Here is a 27,177-nt window from a genome sequence, read left to right as displayed (position 1 = left end):
TCGGGAGGGGTGTGTGCTATAAAGATCTTGAAGTACCAATGAGGATTTATTAAAAAAAAAAAAAAAAAAGTGTTTTCTGGCTTTTCCCCATATTGTCATGTGTGTTGTTGGGTTGCAGTTCTTATGTGTTTTGTTTTGTTTTTAAATACAGTATAAAGCATCAGGAGAGTTGAGCCGCCCAGGAGATCTGCTCCCACTGAATGGGCAACATTGGAAGCAAACAGGTTTAGAACAAGTCCTGTCATTCCTTACCTCTAAAGTAGCTTAAACATCATAAGGTAAATTCTTTGTTTGGCTGCCCTGTACCTCGTTGGGATTAGTAACCATGTGCCCTTCTGGGCCTTGGGCAAGCTGAGATGTTTAATTCTCATGTGGACAGAATGAAGATAAAATGGTAATTATAGGTAAAAAAAAAAAAAAAAAGGTAGTTTTAAAGCAACTTATCTCTGACGAGTTCCAACATTTTTCTGTCTTATCAGGTGACCTTTAGTAAAGTTGTAAAACCTTAAAACCATAAGACCTTTAGTAGGTAGTAAGTCGTGTCTTCACAAGAGAGGAAAAAGTTGAAGAATTTGCATATGACCTCAAAGACTCGGTGTTTCTATAGACTTCAGAGTCAGCTGTAGCATACAGCTTTTCCTCATGGGTGTGGGGAAGGGGACAGATTTAGCCTTCTTGTCCTCAGAAGCAGGTTGGCAGCCAGGCTGCCTGAGGAGGAGCAAGAGCAAGTGTCTCCCTTGCGTTAAAAGCCATGCACAGCTGCAGCCTCCAGTGGGTATGCAGTTGAGCAGATAGCATCTGGGGCATCACGGGCTAGGAGGGCCTGTCAAGGGAGACCTTTCCCTCTGCACAAGGTGTAAAATTCCTCTTGCTCCTAAGCTGCAAACTGGATTTACAGCAGTACTTCTCATCTGCTTGCTGAGGGCATGCTCTGAGCCGCCTCCCTGCCACACAGCCTGTCCAGAGAAGTGCTTCTGCATTCCTGGCAACATGAGCCTGTGCTCATGTGTGAGCTGCGCAAAGCTGTGGCTTCCAAGGGGCATTTCTCTTAGGAAGAGTAGCCACAGGGGACTAAAGCTTTAACTTGTCTTCCAAGAGGCGTAAGAGTGGTCTGGTTAATCTAGCGCTGAGCATACTACCCAATCTTTCCCCTTGTAGTGTCTGTTTGGAACTCAGTGTCTAGTTTTACACAAGTTGATGGGGAAAGGTGGCTCAGAGAACACGATTTCTGCAATTTTTGCAAGAAATCAGTACCCAAGATGTGAGGGAGACCTTGGTAGTGCTCTTGCAGGGCACTGTGCAGTGCGCTTTTAGACAATATGCTTAGTGATTGTATTGCTCAGTGAATTACTCAGATTTGGGCTTGTTACATGTTAAAAGCTGTTATGGCAAAGCAGAAAGAAGTGTTGGATGCAGCATAGAACCGGGTTGCTGACAAGCTGTGATCTCGAGGTCTTGTAGCTTTGCCACACTCCGCTGTTGAGTAGTGCTGTATGGAAGGTGGATGCTGATACTAAACTGTGTTGCCTAAAAGACACAGGAATTTGGATTAGCTGAGAAGGAAGGAAAGTTTTGAATATTAACATTTCAATCTAATTTACATATATATTCTATTTTGTTAACTTATGGAAAATTAAATTTTATATTACAATTTTAATTAGGAAAAACTAGATTCAGCACTTCTGCTGAAGAAGCTAAAGGCTGAGAACACATTTGAGAGTCTTCCAGAAAATTTCCTCTAGAAGAAGAAGAAAACAAAGCTTTTGGCTGCTTTATACAGAGGATATCTTTAAACAATGAAGTCTGAACCATCCATGATACTTCTTCACTTTGGGGAAGTGATTTCCTTTGATTATTCCTGTCTGTTCCTAATGCTGTGTGAATCAGGACTTTCCACTGTGTTAATTGGAATGACATGGAGCCTCCTCTGTCTTAGCAGTCCCGTGAAGTTTCTCTGTTTGTTCCTCTTTACAATCCTGTAGTGCTCCTCAGAAAAATTGCTCTTTTAATGAAATTTGTTCAGAAAGTAGCGAACCCAGCACTGTAACTGTTTAGATTGAAACAGTTCCCTGGCATGCAAAAGTGGGCAAATCTTGATGTATTCTGGAGCATCTTCTCTTGAATCCCCTGCTCCTGGAGTTAAATGATTATGCAAGAACCCAAGTGTTGGCTTTTATAATACATATTCTGTGGTAGCAAGAGAAATGGCAAAGGAGGAGTTTAAGAGCCCAAAATGCAAGGGTTGATGAAGAATTAAGTTCATTCTTGCTGAGTATAAAATTAAAAATAAGAAAACAAAAATGTTTTTAAAAGGCTGATGTATTGATTTTAAATGTTTTAGGTTGACAGTTGATGTGCATGTCCTAAATTGCCAACCTATACCAAGTCTTGGAATCAAAACTGTAGTGAAAAACATGCAATTTATGTGGCAACAAAGCACTATTTCTAGATAGCCAAGTCAGCTACAAATATTTGTTTAGTAGGTGGAATATATAATCATACACTTGATTCCTATTAGATTTCCTATTTCGTTTCATGTTGGTCAGGTGTTTCATAAAACTTAATTTCAGAAAAAAAATCTGCTATCATTAATCTCAGTTGATTATTTTTTTTTTGAGTGGTTGAATTGAGCAGCAAAGCTTTACTGTACACACCTCTTTCTCAACTGCAGTTTTGGATGCCACTTTTTTTTTTTTTTTAGCATGAGTCCGAAATGGATGAACTTTGAAATGATGAACTTTGTGTATTTAAAAAGAGCTTGTTTTTGATAAAAGTCCACAGCCAAGTTTGTAAAGGAGAATGAAAAAAGTTTTTCAAGCAGTTGGAGCTGTCCTAAACAGTGTCGGTAGATGTGAGCTGAGACGCCAGAGAAGCCTTAGCCTGCCTGTTCCCGACACTGGGGTGGCACTTTCTCTGCTGCGGGATCCAGAGGGACACGTGGTTGTGCAGGTAATTTGCATGAGGATGTCCCAGGCTGTTTGGCTCACGGAGGTGCTGCTGCAAGAGCTGCCCTCAGAGAAAGGGAGCGCTGGTTTGTACCATCCCTGATTTATTAAAAATTCTGAAAAGAATTGTGCTTTTTCTCTAAAATGTTTACTATTCAAAATGCATTAGAAGATTTTGTGCAGACGAAAGCTAATCCAGTATGCCAAAAGATGCGGTGAGCTGGCACAAGCTTCTTGCCCTGCCTTCTCAAAGCAGGCAGCTGTAAGGAGGGTTAGAGGCTTTGACTTCTTGTGGTGGAAACTTTGATGAGAAAGTAATGTGGAAAGACTCAAAAATAGTGATCTCTGTCCACATGGAGTGACTGAGGGCTTTGAGGTGGGGATCTCTCAGAGACTTCAGCACTGGTGTGGTTACACTTTCAAACTGAATATAACCATTACTATTTGCAAGAGAGTCAAAAGAAAAAAAAAATGAAATCAAAACAAAAAAAACACCACCACAAAACAGATTTGGAAAAGGCAGAAAGGATGCCTCAGCTATTTCACTTTTCTCCTACATGCAGGTAAATTGTCAAGCTCCCCCTGAGCTGTGTTTGTTTAATGACTAAAAAGAAAGCACTTCATGTCACTCCAAAGAGTAAATATCTGAAGTTATGGATTAACTAAGTTCCAGCAAGCTCATGGCAGAAGAATAGATCACGCTGATTCACACTGAATAAAGCAGTAAGTGCTTCAAAAGTATTGTATCGTTCAGGATTTCACAGTACAGCTTTATTTAAGGAGGCATAAAGCTTGTAAAAAATGTCTGGTGACAAGGGGAGGATGTTGGGCAGGCAAGAAATGTTCTGGGTAAGCTGCTGATGGGTTAAAGGGAACTAGCAGACCAGTCTGAAGAGCCTCTAACAAGCGGCTGCTTTGGAGCTGAAATCAAAGGGAAAATCATGGCACAACTCAGCATTCAGTGAGGGAGCTGCTGTGTGAAAAATAAGTGAAGGAACTGGCTGAGCTCTGAGTAGAACAGTCTCCAGCATGGGGGTTTTGCTGCAGCTCAGTAGTGCAGTCCCTTTCACACCTACCTTCTCTTTTTTAGGGGACTTCTGCTGCAGTATGTGGAAGCTCGTCACCATAGGTGTTCTGCTGGCTGCCTGCTCTCCACAAGTGCATAGTACCTCAAGTAAGTTTTCATTTTTCAGGTACTCTTCACCCTCTTCCAATTACTGCAAGTGTGTTCCTTGCTCCCTGTCAGCGACAGGGAGTGGCTGGAATTGGTCCCATTAAGGGATTTGGATTCCTGTAGCAGAGGTTTACAGACAGTGCAGGGCCGTGGTGGCTGCCTTGACGTAGTGCCCGTGAGCCCTGCAAGCTGAGCGTCACAGCAGAGGCTTGGGCTTGCTTCTGCTGCACGGCACCGACAGGCCATGTTTGCTAGAGCAAGCTCCCTTGCAGTGCTGGAGAGGGGCTGTCTCTGTGAGAATAGCGTTCCTGAAGAAGGACCACTGCCAGTTTTCAGCCAGCTCTCTTCCCTGCTTGTGCTTTCACATTTTTGTTTCCAGTATTTTACAGCTACAAAGATGCAAACCAAGTCCTGAAAATCCAGAAGCGGGCAAACTCTTTTCTGGAGGAGGTCAAACCAGGCTCTTTGGAGCGTGAGTGCAAGGAAGAGCAGTGTGACTTTGAGGAAGCCAGTGAGATATTCGAAACCAGGGAAGCAACAGTAAGTTGCTTCTGTAAGGAGGAATGTAAGACTTAACCAATAGATTGTTTTCTTAAAGTATTGCAAACTGGGACATGGGAGATCTTGCTGTCAGCCCTCCTGACTCCTAAGGTAGAGACGTGGTTTTGAATGTAATTGCTTGACAGAGATTGCCAAGTTATAACATTGATTGTTTGCACCACACCACTCGGTTGCTCATGTCTGTCCCACCTGACCCAGTTTTGAGTTTTAGGTCCCAGCTAGGTAATCCCAATCCCTGTTTGACCCCATTGGTTATTCTTGCTACCAATGAGTTTCTCCTAGTCCTTCCTATCCTAGATACATAGGATGAACCAGTCTTTGCTGTCCCTCAGACACCAGATTCTTTTTCAGTCTTCACAGTGCCTCTGTTTTGCCTCACTAGGCACAAGCGTGATTTTATTTCAGCAACACAGGTGACTTACCTGGAAGCAAGAGACAAGAAAACAAAGTCTGTAGGGATGTTGAGGGATTGTGGTGCTGATGGGTCTGTGAGCAGGGCAGGGGGGATCTGTGCTGAGTAGGGCCGTGCAGTGCATGAATGCTGGGGTTGGCCAGTTTTGTTGGAGTGTATGTTGCTATACTGCCAAGAAGAATTTGACCAACGCTGTTGACTAGAATGCTGTGCTGTGTTGGCCAAAGCCATCATACACTTCAAATCCCTTGCTTGTGACAAATATGCTTCTAGCTTTAATAATAATAATAAACTTTAATAATAAACTTTGTTTCTCTACAGCTAAATTTCTGGAGCAAATATGTAGGTAAGTAAAAGATTTTCCTAATCATCTCTCTCTGTTTCCTCAAGGTTAGCTGGTACTCCTCCTTCCTGCTGCCATATATCATACTGATTTATATTTTCATTCTCTTTTATATGGTGTGTGCAAAGAATGTTTTCCTGTCATATTGTATAAGCAACTTCTTAAAAAATTCAGGTGCATCTGTGTCTATCATCAGTCGCCTTCTCATAGCAAGGGCACTGGTCAAAAGTGATCGCTGGTACTCTGACTCTGCCTGACGTGGGTCCAAAGAGGAGCCCCACCATTGCTCTCTGCTTCTGCAGTAACTTGCTTCTGCCCTTTCTGCTACAGGTTTTGCTCTTTTTGTTCCCTTCTGCTCGCTCCCTCTAGAGCTGTAATTCAAAACCTAAGCAAATGCCCTTGTCTGGGCTAAGACCACAGAGTTATCACCGTTCAGTGGCAGAAATGGTGTGTGGTACTTGGGAATCCAGGGAGGATCTGCTCATGTTAATGTTTGGTCTGATCTGTGGTCCAAGGGCTGAGTTTTGATGCCTCTGTTTCAGATGGAGATCAGTGTGAGCCGCAGCCTTGTTCCAATGGGACGTGCAAGGACAATATTGGAAAGTTTTCCTGCATCTGTAACAAAGGCTGGGAGGGAGCGTTGTGCGATTATGGTAATGCTGTCTTTAATCCATGATAAAATATTCTTCATGACAGGGATCTCAGTGTATAGCAATCGACACTTCTGGCATTGCACAGTATGCTTGCTTTCATTATTGATGTGAATTCCATTACTTCATGATGTGGTAGAAGGATTATCTGTGCTTATCTAAAGCAAAATGAAGTTTGTGTTGCCATGGGAAGGGTATGGAGATCTGAGAAATCTGTGTTTTACTGTTTCTGATATTTTTGTAAAATGGGATAGGAGGAGTTACTTTCTTTTTTTCTTTTTTCTTTTTTTTTTTTTTTATAATACAGAGAAAAAAATAATCCACTGCAATATTTTATTGTCATTACTGTAATGATGTCTTCCCTGGAGAAAAGCTGCATAGTGTATTTAATTAGGAGTACATATACCGTGTATCATCAACGCTTTCCACCATCTGACTCACACTCAGTGAGAATTTTCTGTTCTCCAGTCTGCCTGCCCAGCCAGTAATCTCTGGGTTCCCAGTTTCCCCACTGTCTTATTCTGGACCAAGATCTATTTGCTGTCTGAAGGGCCCTAGTGCCATTAAATCCTGCAGCTGTCATCCCAAATCCACTGTCAGCTGTTGCTCACTTGAATCAAGATGTCGTTTTGCCACTTCACCTTCCTGTGACTCTGGCTTTCCAACTTCTCGTGCCTCTTGTTCCTTTTTTTCCCCAGAGGTGAAATACACCAACTGCTCTGTCAATAATGGAGGCTGTGAACATTTCTGCAAGGATGACCCTGCCAACCAGTGCCGCTATTGCAGCTGTGCATCTGGGTACCAGCTGAAAGATGACCATACCAAGTGCGAGCCTGTAGGTGAGCGCAGGATGTTCACAGGAGATTTGACAGAGGGTTGTTCAAACATGAAATCAGGGGAGTTTACAGGAGAAGTATTTGCACTGCACTTTGTACTGCTTTTCACAACATCCACTCCGTGCAGAATTATTCTGTGCCTCTGTTTCCCAAATCCATACCCACTTCATGACCACTGATAGTCTAACCTGTGTCTGTGTTTGCATCATGAAGACACACAGAGCAATCTGAAAAGTACCTCCTCTGCAAGCGCTGAGGGAATTCCTTGAAGCCAATGGATTGTATTGCCTATGTTAGGGAGCTGGAGGGAATGCTTTTAGTTTGGTTTTATGTTGGGTGAGCTGTTCTGTGCTAATTAACTTCTCTGCATCTTCTGTAGTGGAATTCCCCTGTGGAAGAGTGAAAACGGACTACATTGAAGCTGAAGCAGGATTCAATATCCGTCTCATTGAGGGAAAAGCAGGAAGAAGGGGAGACAGCCCTTGGCAGGTAAGGAGAAAAGAATCTTTCACAACAGACAGTTCGTGCTGTTCCAGAATGGCTCTGCCTGCCTCCCTGTTCTGGGGAGACTCCTATGTTGCTAGTTGTGGCATCACGTGAAGCTAAGATTCCCTTAGCTCAACTCTTTCAAAAGCAACCAAAAAGTTGGAGTAACAAGAAGAAGTATCTGTTAAGACTCTTGGCCTTGCCATTATTGTCAAGTTTTTTACCTTGCCGAGAATGTCAGGAGAGAGGATAGTGATGACAAATACCTGCTTTGTCACTCCATGCTGGGGAATGACACTTAATCACTGCAGCTCATGCTGCCTGATGCCCACTCCAGGTATTGTAATGGCATTATTGTAGGAGTGTGAGGTAATCTCTTCTCTTCTGCAGGTATCTGTTTTTATAAGCCTTGCCTGTTGTAAATTCAAGTTAGCAGATTTAATCAGCTAAATAAGCCATAGCTTTACAGAGAAGGTTGAGATGTCACAGAGAAAGAGGAGACCTCACAGAGCATATTATGGAACTAGTGAATGCATACAATCAGAGCCTGTCTCTGACATTAAAGGCCTTTTTACACCACCATCAAATGAGAATTGCAGCCTGAGATGACACACAGTCTTCTGGTGTTCTTTGCACACAAAAATAATCCCCTCATTTTCTGTCTTTCAAAGTTTTGGAGTACCAAAGTGCTTTCTTACAGTGACCAGCATAGTCATCTGCTGGTTTGGATGAAGCCAGCCTTCAATTGGGAAGAATATTCAAAAATCTTTGTGGGTGTTCCACTGAGACCTTATTCACAGTGCTTTTGCTCCACTGTAGAGCTTGGGCTTCAATGAACATGACATGCTCTGGTGCTTGATGCATCTGTACATTTTGCAACCACAAAGAAGAATGTGTACCATATTTTGTGAGCCATGCTTCCTGCAGTGTCAGACCTCTCTGTTTCTTTGTTTCAGATTCTGCTGCAAAATAGCAAAGGGAGGTTTCTGTGTGGGGGTGTTCTCATCCATCCATCTTGGGTCCTAACGGCAGCACACTGCACTGATTCAGGAGAGGGTTTCAAAGTAAGACTTGGTATGGAAAAAAAAACATCCTTTTTTTTTTTTTTAAATACAACTCTTTAATTACCAGCATTTTTTGTCTTAGGAGAAAGACCAGCAGGCTTTAAAGATAGAATCCACTCTGGATGCCAGTGTGGATTGTTTAGGAAGCATTTAATATGCACCTCAGCGTAAAACAAAAAAGATTAGTAAAACCAGCTGATTTCATTTGAGCCTGTATCAACCTTACTGTGGAAGTGGGCTGATGTCTTCTGAGCACTGTTGATTGTCTATAGAGTAGAAATATTGAAAAGTCCATTTGGGGAAATCTCTTCTGCTTGTACTTTTCTGTTGATGAAAGTATTCAAGGTTGTCCCAGTACTGGGAAAAAAAAAAAAAAAAAAAAAAAAGCCCACCTTTACAAAGCATATATGAAGTCTTGAGCTCCAGAGGAGAATGTCACAGCGCCTCTTCCTGCCTTTTGATACATTTGAACAACACTACTTCAGAGAGTTTTAGCAGAGCAGGAAAGGCACTGCAGCAACACTGCCATTGCTGGCATTGCTGCTGTTAAGCATGAGAAAACCACTGCTGAATACAGTACTAATTCTCAATTAACAAACAATAATAATCAGTGTTCCATTCACATATAAGTAGGAATTCTTTTTTGGATTAGTATTTTCTGTCTACTGTTGATGACATTAGAGACATAAGAACTCAATTCCTTTCTTTCTCCTTTAATGAAGAGAGCTTGTTCTCAGTAATTGGGAAAGTCTTGGAAATGTGCTGTCTGTATGCATGTTCCATAGATACTGTGGATATGCAAACATTTGAGACGTGAGACATTAAGGGAAGTGTGGGTGGAAGTGTTTACGTCCATCATCCATGGTTCAACGCATAGGATGAATGTAAAAAAAAAACATCCAATATACCCTTGTGTCCTTTTAGAGCCAGAATATTCACCTTTTCCAAAAAGGGACATCAAGTAGAAGTGGATGCTAGCTTGGAAGTAGGCACGCAGACTGCACATCCCCAAGCGCTTCCAGTTACTGCTGAGTAGTTTTCTTCCCTGTGAAGTGATCACTTAACATATGTGTATTCAGTTACAGTGAGGCCCAAGAAGCGGGAACCTGTGCAGGTAACTTGGTAAAGAGTCTTGGAATGTTTTAGGGAAAAGCAGTCATCAGATGTGGTGTTCGAATGCTCAGTGGTGCTAGATGTAGCTTTGATGTACTTTGAAGGAGACAGGTTAGTGGGAAAATTTTAGCTAGGGGAAATACTGAGGCTGCAATTAAATCACTCCACCCCGCCTCATACTGCAGGTCCTGGTAGAGATCTGTGCAGTGTGACAAGCTTTCAGCTGGGATAGAGTGCCTAAAGATCTCTCTGCAGGAAAGAAACAAGGGGTGGTATCCATCAAGAGAGTCTTGTGGTAACCAAATAAAAAGATGGAGCATAAATGATATTCAGTGGGCAAAGAAAATTGTCAGCACTTGAGAACCATGGTTTGAGAAGATCAGTTTTTTGGCTGAAATAGAACTCAAGAAACACCTCACATACAAATTTGGGCTGAGCATACAGAGTAATTTACAGTGTAGGATAATCACCAGTAAGGGCTCAAATTTCTTCCCCTCTCCCAGCTGCCCAAAAGACCTTCTTCATTAATAGAGGAAGAAGCAAGTGTGTGGCCATAGACTGAGTTATCATGTGTGAGAGAACCCCTCTTGTTAAATCTCAGGGAATCATACTGTGGTGAAATAGAAACCACATAAGGGTCCTCTACTGTGGTTTGGGTTGGTGAAGAAGAAGCGGGCATGTGGGACAGATGTCCCTGGTCAAGAAGAAAGGAACTTTTTAAAGACCCACCTAAACGCAACATGTCCTTTTACAAGTGCCTTTTGGGCATTTTGCTGCAACTAGGAAAGGAGTCGTCATCAGAGGAGGATGCATGTTCTAAGCTGTACAGATATCCACCATTAAGACCATGAGATACATGGAACAGAGTTTTGAATGGACACATTGCCATGTCTGTAAGGGCAGATGTAGGCCTGATGACAGTAGTGAATGTGTCTGTATCAAGACTGCACAGGTGATATTAGACCTGCCTCCATCAGTCTGGGATGCCCATCAATGTTACGGCCTCGTCCTGCTGCACCTTTCTGCTCATGATCTGTAAGAGTGAAACTGGAGGGGAGGCTCTCATGTGGGTTTGCACTTATGAGCTTGGAGAGTAGCCTTGTAGCAGGATTCTTAGTGTCTGAAATGGAGAATCGAAGAATCATAGACTATCCTGAGTTGGAAGGGACCCACAAGGATCATCAAGTCCAACTTCTGGCACCACACAGGTCCACCAAAAAATTCAGACCGTGTGACTAAGAGCACAGTCCAAACGCTTCTTAAACTTCAACGGGCTTGGTGCCGTGACCATGTCCCAGGGGAGCCTGTTCCAGTGTGCGACCACCCTCTCGGTGAAGAACCTCTTCCTGATATCCAGCCTGAACCTCCCCTGTCGCAGCTTGACACCATTCCCTCGGGTCCTATCACTGGTCACTAGAGAGAACAGCTCAGGGCCTGCCCCTCCACTCCCCCTCATGAGGAAGCTGTAGGCCACGGTGAGGTCTCCCCTCTGCGTCCTTTTTAGGTCTCAGAGTAGGTGAAGTTTTGGAAGATAAATTTGAGAACATCCCAAGTCTCCTTCTTGTGGCTCTTGTTCCTGCATCTCCAGTTTGCATCCAGAAGTGTGTTCCAAGATGATAGGTGAACATCATCATATCTGCATCAAGTCAGAATGCCGTCTCTGCCATCAGAGAACAGGTTCCCCATTTGCTCGTTTATGTAGAACATCACAGCAATATTTTTCTGCCAGCAGCAAAAAGATTATGCATCTCCTCAGTACGGGGGAGGAACTGGATGCTTTTCACACAGGCTGCAGGTTTGGTATGTCCAGGTGTGGATAGGAAGTCAGAATGGTATTCTTGTGGAGAGGTGAGGCGTGCAGGGGTAGCTGTTGCTACAGTAGCACCCATCTTAGAGCTGTCCCCTGCTTGTTCACAGGTGTCTCTCAGGATACAAATAGTCATGGCCATGGTTGTATACAGAGCACACGAAGCTCCTACACAACTAAACTGCCTTCTTCAAGAGGAGGTGCTCTGACAGTGATAGAGTCTAGAATTATTCCTGAGCCCTGAAGTAGAGATTTGTATCTGTGGAGACAGGAATAAACACGTGCCTCGTATCCTCAGAAATCTGCCAGTCAGCCCCCTGCCACAGTGGCTTCAGAGTGGGGGAACGTAGCAAGGAAATGTGCTCCCAGGTGCTGGGACACTGCCACCACAAAGAGATCGCAGTAAAAAATTGATTTGTGAGTGATGGCTTGGTACTAAGAAGTCCTTCAGGCTCTGGTACTGCATGACACAGGTGGTCACTCGAGCAGTTTCAGTAGTGTGAGCTATCTACTGAGGCCATGTATGAGATGGCAATGGCCATTGGCAAAGGAACAAGATGAGAGTCTCAGAAATAACTGGTCTGGATGTCCAAGATCCAAAGCTGGAGTTACGGGGTCTTTTGAGAATCTGTTTCTGGAACTGCTGTGGATCATAAAGTCCCTGTGCTTGGAGACACTCTCACTCTTGTACAGAAAACAAACCACAGCAGCAATACCCCATTGACAGGTTCAAGCACAGCAAAAGGCTCCAGAAGACCTTGGTAAAGCAAAGTCGGAGGAACTTTAAGGTTTGTGTCTGGAAGGATTCAAGTAAAATTGAAGGAGGTAAAATGTTAATTGGGGGGGCAACAACTGTGAAGGACAGCATTGTGAAGCACACGTTTGAAAAGGTGGTAATAAAGAGCAACTTCGAACTCACCTATAGAGGGACTGAGAAGGAAGAAAGTGTGCCCCTGTCACACTCCTGCAGCATGGGCAGAGGGGGGGGTGCCAGCCTGGGTGTCCTGCCATCTTGTGTGCTCAGATGCGTGCTTTCCTGCAGGTCGAACGTGCAAAGTGGACAGATCTCCAAATAAGTATTTTAATCCAGTAAATACTGAAACATGCATTGGATGTAAGCTTAAATTAACTGATGGCACAGTTCAGAAATGCAGCAACCACTGTTAATTGCTTTTTGTGGCTGCTACTTCTCATTCTATCAGAGAGATCTTTTCCTGTCTTTTCCAGTGTATCACACACAAATGACTTGCTCTTGCCTTTCTGTCCCTTTTCAACTTAGTTTCCTGCTTACTTTTGCTTGACTGCTTGGCTTATGAAGTGTCCATGGTCAAGTAGCACAAATAGAAACTTAGAATCAAAAATTCCTTAAAATACAGATGCATGATTATAGAAAGGAATAGCCTTACCAGTCAGTCACGTTTATCCTTTAAATCTTGAAGGTCAGTCAATCTAAACAATGGTTATACAGCAAAAAAAAGTAATGTACTGTTATAAATGTCTTGCTTTGCTGTATGCTTGCTTCGATCTCCTTGCTTTTAATGCTGAATCCAAAAAGATTGTTTTCCTTCTCAAGAAGATCTCTTCAGTTGAGCAAGTGTGCTGTAATAAGAACACAACAGGGCAATACAGAGGCAATTTCAGTCTCTCAACTGATGATCATAGCTCTAGGATACTAATTCATTTAGTACAGTGTGTATTCATGAATTAGGCAACGCTGGAAGGTCTATAATCTGTGCATCAAGTAAAAAACTGTTAACCTGTAACATAAAATGAACAAGTGTCTATTTTACAAGCAAATTAAAAATGTGAAGTAGAGTCCTAAAGCCCCATTGTAGTACGGGTGCTTTGGTGGCCAAGGTGAAGGAAAGCTCCCGTTGTTTTGACAAATCAGAAGGTTCAGGAGCTTCTCTCATCTTCTTGTTTACTCCTCCAGGTAAATACCACCGTCTCCGTACTGAGGTAAATGAGCAAACCGTTTGGGTCGATAAATGTGTGAAGCATGAAAATTACACCAAGGAGACCTCCGATAATGACATAGCCATGCTGCACTTGGTTGAGCCTGTGATGTATAACAAATACGCGCTCCCTGTCTGCCTTCCCACACGGGATCTGGCAGAGCACGAGCTGACAAGGAACGGGAGGCAGATGATGGTAACTGGTTGGGGCAGCACAAGTGATATCGAAAAGAGGAATTACTCAACCCTCCTCAGCTACATCGAGATCCCAGTGGTTCCCAGGAACGAGTGTGCACAAGTGATGAGATACACTATCTCTGACAACATGCTGTGTGCTGGGACTTTAGGAGACAGAAAAGATGCCTGCATTGGTGACAGTGGAGGCCCTATGATCACTAAGTATAAGGATACCTGGTTTTTGGTAGGACTGGTGAGCTGGGGTGAAGGCTGTGGAAAAAAGGAGAAGTTTGGAGTCTACACCAAAGTCAGTCAGTACCTAGAATGGATTCAGCACCACATAGATGAGATGTCACCTTCTTGGAAGGGTTGATTCTGGTACTGCGAGCCTGGGATATTGTGGCTATGTGCCAGTGACAGTATGCAGTGTAATGTACTGTCAGATCTTCAGTATTAAATATTGAGTATATGTTAACCTTGTGTAGTGTTTTCTTTGGTACTTTCTCCAGGTCACGTTGTTCATTTGTAGCATGATCCTGCTTAAGCCTTACAGGTAAGAGATAGTAGTACCCTGTTATGCTGAGAGGCTGTACAGCATTGTAGAAAATAAGATAGTCTGTGGTTCAACAAATCTGTTAAGTGAAAAATGACTGAATTGGTTGGGGTGGGGGGAGAAACAGAGATCTATTTAGGAAAAAATGTTTAAAAGGTCAACTTAGTGATACAATTCTGTCATTTCAGCTTTACTCTAACATTCCCACAATAACTGTTGTGGTTTGCTCTGTATCTGTATATTTTTTCTTTCAACAAAATGCATTCTTGTCTTAATCCAGTGCTTGCAGGTTAAGCAATTCAGCAGGTCCATAGATCTCCATATTTGCTATTCCTTGCAAATCCAGTGCCTGATTCTACCCCATCAGACTTCCTTACAAGTCCTTAGAAATGGGAACTCTGCTGTTACTCAAAAAGGAGGTTTAATTCCAAACTCTTGCATGCTCTATTTATCCTAATGTCTGTAAATCTCATCTAATCAGCAAGCTAGGCAAACTCTGTTGTTCATTCCTGTTCTATTAAACACAATCAGCTGCAGGTTAAATTAGCATTCCTAATACTTGTGGATAGATTTTAGTGTGTATGTATGTGTGTTTTCACCTATATCTCTACATGTGTGTATACCAGTAAACAAAATAAAGACATATAGCACCAGTAAGTCCATAGGAAGTTGCAATAGTCAAAATTAAGTTTAAAACAAACACAATTTAAACTTGATTTTAATCCTGGCATATAAGCCTGCTAAATAAAATTAATATTGTAGATATAAGGTGAAACCAACTCTGCTGTAGTGATACAATTTTCCAATATCTCGGTCAATCTTTGGACCCCTGTTGGGATCAGCAAAGAACGTCTGTCTGCTCTTGTGATGAGATTGTTAAATGAAAAAACAACTCAGTTGCGACAAAATTGTATTAGAATTTGTAAGAAACTTAATATGCTATCAGCAAAGAAGTGTAATCTCTCTTAAGCTTGTAGACTTAGTCTTACTGACTTACGAGCTGCCCACATACTTCCTTAGCAATTGCTGCAGTTGATTTGTGAATAAAAGAAGCCATAGGTAGGCCAAGCGCTTCATGTTGGAGGTAAGCTGCAACTGAAGAGTACATTCAGCCACCTGTCTCTGTCATCCCTGTCTCTCTTTGTCCTTTTTTCCCCTCCCTTTGTTTAATTGGCGTTGGACTTAAGGATCAGCATGTTAAAGGTCACACTTCTTTGAGCAGTAGTCTTCCAGACGAGGCCTGTACCAAACATACAAGCATCTGAAACCTGACATTGCTGGACATTGAAATACAAGGAAAAACCATATCGTGGTCAAAGCTAGTAAAACATGGGTTTAATTAAAGGCAGAAGTCATGATGTCAGTGAATAGCTGTGATTGTTACCAGGCAATATTTGCCTTCCTGCAGGTGACTGCTACGAATCCTCCTACACAGTCACAGGTTTACATATTTCAAAGAGCAGCTTTTGTATTTCCCAGATCAATTGATCCTACCTACTGAAAGAAGATGGAGTGTCAGAAATCTTCTATAAAAAGAAACAAATTCTTCTGAAGGGCATTGTTAGAAAGAAATAGCTTTTATTGTTGGAGGATGTTTTAATGATTTTTTAGTTCAAATACTTGTGTATGTGTGTAGAAACACAATTTTCTTTTTATTTTGGATTGCAAGCCAGTTTCAGAGAAGCCAGAAGGTTGTCTCTCCTCTGTCAATATTTGTGACTGGTTAATGATCAACCTCTTGACCTCATGGCTGTTCCTGGTGCGCATCCAAATATCTCCTCTGTCTTCCCCTAAAAATAAAAAATAAAAGAAAGAAGTGAGTATAAATGCATGCTTCTCTGTAAAAGCGAATGCATTCTGAGCCTGTTTTTTGGAAGGTGACACAGATACCAAAGAGGTATGTACTGTCAAGCCCCCATAAATTATTCAGCCTGTGAAGGTAATGTGAAGAAATGCAAACTTCTCGCATGTAATTTTTACTGCCAGGTATGTGGTAAATGGTTTCCTAATCAGGGTTTGCAGCTGTGATCTTACTTGACAGGACCATGAGGAGCTGCACAACAGCCACTGCTGCTAGAAGCTGCTGGCTGAAGCGTGCGGCTCAGACCTCAGCCTGGGATCCTTCGCAGGCTGCACCGGGCTGTCGCTGGCTTCTGCTCAGCTTGGGCCTGATCCAAGCCTGCCGTGTGCATCGCAGCTTTTGTATTTCTTCTGCAGGCTTTGGATCAGACCTTATGCCACTTCCTGGGCTGGGTCAATCTGTGCATTTTGCCTTGCAAACTGTTGGGATTCCTGTTGGAGTGTGCAACATCGGTGTTAGAGAACAATGGAAATCCCATCGCAATGAGCTCAGTAGAATTTGCTTTCTTTCTCCCCTCTTTCTCCCTTCTCTTGCCCTCTTGCTTGCACTTCATTTTGTCTTTGTCTTGTTTGCAGTCTGATCCCCCCTTGCTGGTTTTGTGACCATATACCAATTTCATTCACCTTTCCCCTCTGAAGGAAAGTCAGAGTTTCCCGAATGCTCAGTAAAATGGAGAGCAGTTCCTCGCTTGTGATGTTTCTGCTATTAATGTGCTCTGTCAACAGCAGCTGTCCGTATTCAGGTAGGTGCTTCTGAATTCCATTTTTAACCTCATTGATTTCTTGTGAGAATCTCAGCACAGGGTCCTACGGGTTCAAGAAACACTTCTTGAAATATGTCAGAGAAAAACGAGTGTTTGTGTGTATTTCTGAGAGAAATCAGCCTTTCATAACTTCCTTCTTAGACCACTATCTTGTTTTTCCTGTATCCTTTTGTGGTGTTGGAACCAAAATCTGAATTATTATTTGCATGGCGATGTTTTTAAATTTGGGAAGCTAAAATTAGGCATTTTCAACATGTGTTCTCGGACGAATGTCAATTTTACTACAGTTACAAAAGATTTGGAAATGGTTTCAGAGAGCTTTTAGAGCACATGTGAGAATGGGCAGGATCTCACAGGTTGTTATAGCCGTCCTTGCTGAGGGAGGAGGAGCAGAAGAAGATACCAGTAGAAGTGGTATCTGCAAGTCAGAGGGCTTTACAACAGGCATATCCTCTATGTGGTGGTACTTAAAATTGGTAGATCCCTTAAAGATTACTGCAGAACTCAAAGGGTGATAAAAGGTGATTTCACTGATACAGGTGAAAGTCAACTATGCCTTTACTGGACATCAGGATCTGTCCAAAGCTTTTCTCAGCTAAGAGTTATTGTGGACAGTTTCTAGATGCCTAGAATTGAAGCAATTTGATATTATTCTAGAGTTTCATTTGTTGCTGTAAATACTGATCCTGCAACTGCAAAGAAATGTGTGAACTTATGGTCCATCTGCAAAAGTGGGCTCGTTGTCAGAGAATGAATTTCTTAAAACATTTCATACCATCAATTTTTCACGTTTTTTCATAGATGGATGGGTTTTAGATATAGATGCCTACTTCTGTGCATCTAACAGAAAGACAAAAATCTCCTTCTACCCTAAGTAGTGACTCAGGGCTCAATTCAGTCACCACATGTAACTGTCTGGAGGTATTTGAGATGGCAGCTGGTATCAGTACGTCCACAAGGGCTGCACGAGCCCTCACTTTGCTTCAGAGCATCCTGGCTGGACAGTCCTGGGGTAACCGTGCTTCAGCTCAAGATGCACTCGCAAAGGCTTGGTAGCAGCAGCAGGAGATACACGGGGAGGACCTTACTGCTGCGTTCCCTCTTCTGGCCACTCTTTGCTTAATTTGTTGGCGCTAATAGCTGTTGAACCATTGCAGCAGATAGCTTTGTGAAGTGGAAATGAACTGAATACAAGTACAAAACTGACACTTTATGTATTTATTTTAATGAAGGAGTGGCATCTCTATTACTGTGTCCACATCTGTATTATTGTCTCCACAGTAGCTACCTGGAAAGTCTCCGTTACTGAACATCTGAAAAAGGTGACATTGAATAGAAACCAAATTTCTGCTTTCAACTTTATTTCCACATGCACACACAGCTAGGCAACTAATAGTCACTGTGAATCAGGAAAGAGTTAGGCATAAAAATACAGTCAGCCTCCAAAGAAGCTGCAATACTCAGGAGTCCTGTGGGGAAAAAATATTCCTGTGCTAGTCTGCAAGTCTCAGTAGTGAACCAGGAGGTTCTTGCTTCTAAATGGCATTGCCCAGAGCTGGGCATCCCTCCAACAGGTGGCACAGAGGTGTGAAGTTTCTGAATTAATGGAAGCTGCTCTGCAATTGGGTCTCTTCCTGAGACACAGCCAGTGCTGCTGGTGCTGTGACAGGGCACGCTGACAGCCACAGCTTGACTGCCACAGACTTGCAAATTACCTAAGTTGAAACACAATAATAGGCTTTGTGGTTTGTTTGTTTGTTTGCTTTTCCTTATGAGGGTGATCAAATCTTTAATATAGCAAGAGATTTTAGGGATAGTCTTATATAAAGTTTTTAAGCCCTTTCCACAGGAGAAAGCAAGCTAAGAATATTTAGTATTATTTCACTTAGTAAATCTTCAGTTACAGTGCCTGTGATTGGCACAGTTTAAAAAAAAAAAAAAAAAAGGCAAAAAACATCAAAGTCTGGTTCTTTTAAATGAGCTGAATCTTTTAAATCCATTAAAATAAAGCTTAAACTACTATTGCCTTTGGTTAGGACACAGACTAATTTTATTTTCTGTTGTGCTGTTTACATAGCTTGCGCTTTTTTTTCCTATATTTTGTTTGTCTAACTGAAAGCATGCATGGCTGTTAGTGTAGCGATACAGGTTTGTGGTCTTCCGGTCATAAACTGTTTGATTTCATTTTTCTAGTGTTCATGACAAGAGACAAAGCACATGAGGTGCTGAAAGTCCAGAAGCGTGCTAACTATTTTCTGGAAGAGATTCGTCCAGGGAACTTGGAGAGAGAATGCAATGAGGAAAAGTGTTCGTTTGAGGAGGCTAAGGAGATCTTTCATTCACAGGAGAAAACGGTGAGGAAATTAATGGTGAGATACGAGGAATTGCTCTCAACAAGACCCCACCAAAAGATAAACCATGCACTCTAACTGCAACTGACTTACCAATAGGAAAAAATATTTTATCCTTTTTATTTTTGTGTATTACTCAAAGTTCCCACTATATAATTAGCTATAAAACCACAATGCAGAAAATGTGTGGAGGTAAGTTGGGCTGAGGTGGAAGGTGTATGGGAAGTGGAGTAGATATTCCTGATGAATTTGCAGTGTGCACATTGTCGTTACAACATAACGCTGGTTTACTCTGGGACTACATGGTCCATTTGCCTCAATCTTGTTCAGAAAGAGGTAATTTTTGTGTCTTGCAAAAGTTAAAATGGCATTAATTGCTTCACTCTTACTGCCCCCAGTTAACCAGCACGTTTAACTGATGTCTGCACTGTTGAACAGAGAGGCTTTCTCAGCAGCTCTTTGCTTAAAGGAGTTCACACGTTGCAGTGCTTGGCTTCAGGCATCCAGTCTACAGGACTGTCCAGAACACTGCCAGGAGCCTGGGCTGCTTTCTGGGTATAGGGTGCCCAGGGGCACCCTTTCTTTTTCACCTACCCTTTCTGGGCAGGTGCCTCTGACAAGGACCTTGGAAGATCCGTGCACTGAAGAGCTGGAAAAGCTGCTGCTTCAGACTGGAATTCTTTCTCTTGCCAGATCCTGGCAAGCTTACAGCTGCAAGCAGGCAGAGACACTCACTTGGGAGCCACCTTGGGAAACCTAGCTCTGACAGGCACCAGCAGCAATCCCTGCCAAGCTGCTACAGCCTATGGCCTGGCTCTGGCAGGTTGGTCCCTATGGATTCTGCAGCTTTGTAGTCAGGACGTATCAAGGCAGTCTGTGAGATCTTGCTTTCTAAGCAAGTGCTGTAATTATCAGGCTGTTAGATAAATGTTAACACAATTCCTTTTAAGTATATAAAACTTACTTTATTCAGAGCCTCAGTCCACGAACATGATTCTGGTATTTTCAGAGGGCACCTGCTTGATCCTGATCATCAGATCCCCCCCAAAGACATGGGAGGAGCACCTTGGTCTCATGGCCTCCTAGCACCCAGCTGGGAGGTGGGGCCCCAGGCCTTGTGCTGGGGACCCTTCTGCTGAAGCAGGAGTTGGAACTGCAGTTTTAAGTAGAGGTGCCTGATTCCTCTCTACCCTGAATTACTTAGGTGGCATCTACTTAGTAGGTAGTACTGTGCAGTAGAAATGGCTCTTAAGAGTGAAGCAGTTGATGCTGAGGGCCTTGCACAGGCACATTTTGGGTAGCAGGTGCAGGGGGTACACTTCAAACTACTAGAATGGTGGCACAGACCTTTCACTGGCTGGAGGATTTATGGGTCTAAGCTTTGTTTGATTTTCATCCCAGTACAATCCAGTTTATGCATTCTGTGGCTGAGCTAAAGAGAGCTGCATGGGGTTGAGCAAGAGATCTGCTTCAGGAATATATTTAATTGTTCTAATCAAAATCTTACCATGCACCCTAGATAGACTGTTCTCTAAATGACAAGTAGCCAGTATGGCCATTTAATGACTGGGTTTTATTTATTTATTTTTATTATTGTTTGTGATTTTTTCTTGCAGATGGAGTTTTGGTTCAATTACAAAGGTAGGTATAAAAGAAATTTAAAAAAAAATCCCTTTATTGTGTTCCTTCTAAATACAAAGAATTATGTGGAAGTTCAAAACCAGACTTCTCGTAATTCCTGTAATTACGCTGTGGCTTGTTTCTTCTTCTTAGGTTTAAATCCATGTAGTACAAATCCCTGTAAGAATGGTGGAGTCTGCAAAATACGACACTACAATTACTTCTGCATCTGCCCCCCAAAATTTGGAGGAGACAACTGTGAAGAAGGTGAGTACAGGAACACCAATTTTGACATTCTTTGTGAAGGAAGGGTTAAGGCTGGAATTTGCTCCTTGGACACTTGAGCTGAACCTTTGCACAGGCTTTTCACTGAGATTATCAGTGTTGACTTCATGTGTCCCATACATCTCTGGTCTGCTGTTTAAGATTAACACGTTAGAATGGTGGTTTTGGACATGGCACTGGGGCAATACCATCCTAGAAAGGGAGTCACGACTGTCTGTAGCTGCTTCTAGCTGTGTTGTGCAGAGGAGGGTGGCACAGCCTGTGCCACACAGCATCTGCAGCTCTGGGCTCTTGCTGATCTTTGCAAGCCTAGAGGAAAGCACATGTCCATCTCCTGTCTTCCTTCAAGAAAGGGCAGGGAATTAGTTATTTTTATCACTTTACAGTGGTAACAAATTCAGCAACTCCACAGAAGCCTGTACTTTCATGGTGAGACCCCATATTTCATGGTGAAGTTCTGTTCTCTTTTTAATTTTATTGAGTAAATCCATCAGACAAATTAGCCAAAGCTTGTTGTAAAGAACAACAAGACAAAGAAAATAAATTCTGTATTTATGTTGTAATGTGAGAATGATGAAGAATGAAATAGAAAAGTCACATGTCTCTTACCAGATTCTTGGTCCTCTGAAATGCTATGGCCAGTCTGCAAATGACTGAAGCATGAAATCACGTAAGTGGAAACTACAAGTCATAAATAAGTTTTCCCCAACACCTGGCTTCCCAACAAAATACTCAGATCTTTAAAACTGCTATGATACAGTAGGAAAGGTTTGTAGAAGGATCAAAAGTGGATGCAGGTAGAAGCGTGGGGTCCTCCAGGCATGTTACTGCTCCTGCTTTACAGGCAGAAAGGACTAGAGCTCAGCTGTGGCCTCAGAACAAAGCAGGCAAATAAACAATAAAATGGTACAAAGAGGAGAACTAAAGTAGATGTATGGCAACGTGCTTGTTTTACTACATATATCAGCGTGTTGTTTTTTTTTTCTGGGCCTCTGAGTAGTTCCTGCTGTTTCCATTCCAGTTTTCAGCAGTTTTTTCCCCACAGTCTGACACAGTTCTTCCCTACTGCTAGCAGCTGCGAGCTGCTCAGGCTTTGTTGGCAGCACTAACCCAGCGGCCGCCCGTCTCCTTCACAGAAAAGTTCGAGTGCTGGTATAAGAACGGTGGGTGCTGGCAGTACTGCAGGGACAGCAGTCGCTCCTTCCATGTGGAATGCTCCTGCACAAAGGACTACGCCCTGCACGAGGACGGGAAGAGGTGCGTGCAAGCAGGTGAGGTGTGATCAGCTCAGTTGCGTTAGGTAAGGCGCAGATTGGCAGGCGCTGCCTTTTCTTCTTCTTTTCACTAGCTGTAGAAGAGCTACACACTGAGGAGCTGCTTTAACGCATAGAAAATGTCAGTTTTATTTACCTTTAGCATTCAGGTGCACTTTAGGTTTTTCTCTAACGCAGTGCCCCTCTGAGCAAGCAGGGGCCCATGGGCAGCACGGTCTGGAGGCAGCATAGCATCAGAGCCATTTCCCTGCGTGCCGACGCCACCCTTCAGCTTCCTGAGAAGGGACCCGACCGCAGCGTGGGCTCTTCCCCAGTCTGTGTACCAGCACGGCGTGTTGCATCGGGCGCTGTGGGTTCCCATTCTGTCTGCTTGGCAGGCGGCGCTGTGGTACCAGCTGGGGCTGATGCCGGTGGCTCAGAAGAGGCCTGGCCATGTGCTAGGATTTTCACTAATTAATTGATGCACCTTGATCGGGTGATTGAGGGACAGGGGCTTGACATCAAGGCATCCGTGTTGTTTCTGGGCTGTTAACAGTTTGAATTTTTCTCGGACAGGAGTGGTATTGGTTTTGTGTGACACCACACCAAACAGCCTAACCTCAAAGCTCTTTTTTGCTCCCTCCAGGACCCTTTCCGTGTGGCCTGATTAAAGCCAGGCATGCCATGCGAGAGGAGGCTCTGGGGCAAGCAAGGATCCCAAGGGAGCTGAGTGAGAGCAGGATCGATGTGGCCACATGGAATGAGAGCATGGCAGGCACAGCCAAACACTCTGAGATGGAGCTAAGCACTCCCAGGGAAAATGAAACATTAAAGGATGTGTCTGAGCAAAGCACAATTACGGAGGATGCTGCTGGACCAAAGGAGGTGGGAGTAGATGCTTCCAGCTGCACCAAGACACCGGTGGACTCGGGCACCCAGAAGCAGCTGGGGCAGGAGGGTGCTGCCCCTGACCACGCAGCCACAGAGGGGCCAGCCAGGCCTGGGCTGCGGTGGAGTGAGCTGCCCCAGGGCCCTGCACAGCACAATGAGACCACAGCAGCTGCTGCCAGGCAGGAAGAAACAGTGCAAAATGCTTCTGGGCAGAACCAAACAGGGCAGAGCATGGGCCAAAACGAAACCGGGGCAATTCAGACCATGTGTGATGGGCTTAATGAGAGCAGGGATGCCACAAACGCTTCAGGCGAGGCTCAGCACAACCAGCCAAACAGCAGCTCTACCTCAGAGCACAATGGCTCCAGGATAAGTGGAGGAACGTTGTGTCATCGCGGACATTGCCCCTGGCAGGTAATAAATACCAAAACTTTTGCTTTCTTTATTGTGGGGACCATCTGTTGCAGGTTTCACCAATCATTATAAGCATCTGTGTGTTTTTTTAATAGAAAAGTATGTTACCTACAGAGGTAAGATCTCAAGCTTCTGCAGGTTTTTTTGAGCGTATACATTTGAGTTGTCATCTTCATCATTCTCCCTTGTCCCCAGCCTTGTCTTCTGCACTTCTGTGTTCAGAGCTTAATACACTCTTAACTAAATAAATCAGATCTTTTCTTGCTCTGTTATTCAGATTCTTTGTTTCTGAGGCTCTTGATGCTTGACTCCTTTTGGAATGGCTGATGGTATGTTCACAAAAGTTTTCTGTCACCAGGTGAGCCTCATGTACTGAGCTTTTCATACTTGTTACAGGTAAGAAGGTAAAATTGAGGGCTCCAAACTGAAAGCAAGTGGCATGTGACAAATCAGGGAACTTGGCTGAAGTGTTTCCCTTATTTTCACTACTCTGCTTTTTTAATATCCTTCGTTATTACTAATTTTTGCTTATTTATATTGTCTCAATTCCTTTAGTATACTTTATTAGGGCTTCTGCTTAGAAGGTTAACATACTGATGTAAAAAAAACACCTCAGGGTTCTGTCAATCAATTTTATTGCTTTAATTTGACACTTTTCCCCTTCCACCCATCCGGAGGTGTTTTACAGGTGGACCAATAATAGGCTCAAGGTGAAGGACACTCTTCTTAAAAAGGATCTTTCAAACACTTTTCATTCTTGCTATTTATCTCCGAAGACTGAATTTTCCAGGTTGTTTTCTTTTGCTACTTTTCAGTGTTTTACTCTAGCACTACTGGTCAGAATTAGCAGCATTACAAGCACCCGGAATTAAGTCCATATGGCACACGTAAAACATGACATTACGCTAGGCACTAGACCAGACTGTTGCTGCTTTTTCTAACATTTGATGATTATGTTCACTGGAACTGCACAGTACCGATTTAAGATTTTTGCTCGGTTTAACAATGTGAAATAGCAGGGATTACTTGAGGCACTGAAAGCATGTAGCATTCTGCATAGACAAACTAAGACCAAGCAGCGTGGCTGGGTTTTTAGGTCTCATTTTCTTCTCTGCTTAGTATTCCAAAGCATATTACTAGTAAAAGGAAAAACAATTTTTTCTTTGTCTCCACTCTTGCTTCCACGTCCATTTGACAACTAGGAAAAATAAAAAGCCTTTTCTATGTCTTGTTCATAAAGACAACCACAGGTGTCTTTTTTAATCAAACTCTCAATGGAATACACCTTGTTAGTTTCCCCCTCCCCCTGAACCAATTTGAAGCCACATGTCAAAACAAAATCAGCTGCTTGTTTCCACAGATGAATGCCCGTCTACTCCTCCTTCACTCTTTTGAGCTCAGGTCATTTGTAAGCATCTGCTCTTTCCAGCTTTTTGACTTATTAGTCTTAGTGGCATCATCTTTACTAGATGCACTGTAGCTGCACTGATTAATAACACTTTGCTCCTCTTCTTCCATACAGGTTTTGATCCGAAATAGCGGAGGAAACGGTTTTTGTGGAGGGAGCTTAATCAACAGCCGCTGGGTGGTCACAGCTGCTCACTGCCTTGATCTCGTTAGGCCACACCATGTTACTGTGGGTAAGTACTGCTCATGCACTGTATGTTCTATAAACCTAGAGGTAACCTCTTAAAATACGTTTTACGTTGTACGTAAGCAAGGTTTGGTTGAGAAACAACCAGAGCTGCCCACGCAGATTTGGATTTACTCTACACTTGACTGTTGCCAAGAAGGAGGCAAAGGTGTACAGCTACTCCCTTTTGTTTGCGCAAGAATTTGACACCTTATGGCAGAAATTTACATTTTTCTGTTTCCCATTTCTGCAAACTCATTGCGTTTGGTGCCTGAACCATGGCACCTCTCAGAAGGAAGGAGGATGCCTGATGGTCTACTCTCAGGTCAGCATTAAGATTAATTTCTTAATGAGATGCCCACTTTTTATTGCCAAGAACTACCTTGGAGCAGAAAGCACCTATACCCTGGTAATGTACTACAGCACAGGTTACAATAGCAGGAAGCAGAAGCCCTTGCAGTAGGAGTGCTGCCATAAATACAGTCTTGTGCTTGAAACCTCAGGAAACGAAATGTGCACCAAGAGCAAACAGAATACAACATTGGTAACTGGTAAGAAACAATTCTTCAGCTTTATCCCTGACTGCATCTTAATGTTTGTCATATTCCTGAGTCCCACTGAAAGGCTAGACAAACTGTTCAAAATGCAGTTCCTACTAAAAGGCATTGACAGGATTTACGGTTAAATCCCTACACAGGAATCCCTATTCTCTGTAAATGGTTATTTATCTAGTCAACAACTCTGTTTTGCCCCTAAAGAGCTAACTGGTAAGTTTGAGTTGCGGGATCACAGCTGCAATATAAAAGGTTATTTTACAGAGCTTGCTCTGGTTTTCACCTGTAGCTTCTTGGGCCAAAAGGTCAAAGCATTAATCCACTGAACTTCCTTTTAGCCCCTGAAGCTGCAGTACAGGCCATTGACAGTTCACTTCACATTTTAACTTTCCATGACCACAGGTGACTTTGACAAGTATCGCAGAGAACTGCATGAACAGAAGATTGGCGTGGAACGGAGCTGGACTCACCCACATTACGATTCAAATGACTACAATGGTGACATCGCCTTGCTGTACTTGAGCAGTGACGTTGTGTTTAACGAGTACGTGCTTCCCATCTGCCTTCCCAGCCCTAACCTGGCAGCACTGCTGTCCGAGGAAGGCACCGTAGGGATGGTAAGCGGCTGGGGCGCCACTCACAGCAGGGGTTCAACCCTGCGCTTCCTGATGAAGGTGAGGCTGCCCATTGTAAGCATGGACACGTGTCAGCGGGCAACAGACAGAATCCTCACCGATAACATGTTCTGCGCAGGGTATGCCACTGAGGCTGCCGATGCCTGCAAGGGCGATAGTGGCGGCCCTTTTGTAGTACCTTACCACAACACCTGGTTCCTTTTAGGCATTGTAAGCTGGGGCGAGGGCTGTGCTGAAAAAGGCAAGTATGGTGTGTATACAAGAGTATCCAATTACATTGCGTGGATTAAAGAGACTGTTGACAGTGTAGCAGATTCAGAAAAGTTTTCAATTAACTTTTCTTAATAGCATCTTTTAAAAAAGTGATTTTTATTAGTGTTTCAGTCTGAGACACTATTCAGTTCCTGTCCTTAGTGAACAATTAAGAATAAACAATTTAACAAACTATGGTAAACAGAGACTCAAGCATTACTAAGCAAAATACTTACGTATAATAAAGAATTGATCCTTTAAGTACAAAGGAGACAACTGCAACTTTTTGTTTATGTAAAGTTCCAAACAAACCCAAACCTTCCTAAGAGGTTGTACTTCTGCTGTTGTTACTTAGTTTTGTTTGTTTTTTTAGAGCAAGATAAACTTTCTGCTTCTCAAGAATACATTCACATCACAAAAGCAAGCTAAGGGTCCTGTATGTGAATTAGTCACTTTAAAAGTGACGTGCTTTTCTCATAGTGTTTGTTCTATAGTTATGAAACACCATGCTGGATACAGTAGTTAGTTAAGGATCTATGAAGTTTTATCATGTGTGCAACTGTTACTTTAAATACAATTCATTTTACTA

The 27,177-nt window shown here is 43.0% G+C and overlaps 1 protein-coding gene across 1 annotated transcript; it reads left to right on the top strand.

Annotated features, from left to right (window-relative positions):
* Positions 1-84: 84 nt before the first annotated feature.
* PROC (protein C, inactivator of coagulation factors Va and VIIIa) lies at positions 85-26,681 on the top strand (the record flags this gene model as incomplete). The annotated part of the gene is made up of 20 exons (XM_084529260.1): positions 85-278; positions 2,702-2,949; positions 3,509-3,668; positions 4,036-4,119; positions 4,499-4,659; positions 5,414-5,438; positions 5,978-6,088; positions 6,784-6,924; positions 7,301-7,410; positions 8,364-8,481; positions 13,325-13,891; positions 15,841-15,892; positions 16,576-16,679; positions 18,894-19,054; positions 20,668-20,692; positions 20,825-20,938; positions 22,093-22,227; positions 22,856-23,514; positions 25,037-25,154; positions 26,104-26,681. The coding sequence occupies exons 4-20, from the start codon at positions 4,053-4,055 to the stop codon at positions 26,679-26,681; spliced, it is 3,246 nt and encodes a 1,081-aa protein (XP_084385386.1). The 5' UTR covers positions 85-278; positions 2,702-2,949; positions 3,509-3,668; positions 4,036-4,052.
* Positions 26,682-27,177: the final 496 nt, after the last annotated feature.

The sequence above is a fragment of the Aythya ferina genome (assembly GCF_964211825.1).
Source record: "Aythya ferina genome assembly, chromosome: 9".
NCBI lineage: Eukaryota > Metazoa > Chordata > Aves > Anseriformes > Anatidae > Aythya > Aythya ferina.
The sequence above is the reverse complement of the archived record's forward strand: the minus strand, read 5'-3'. Positions and strand labels throughout refer to the sequence as shown.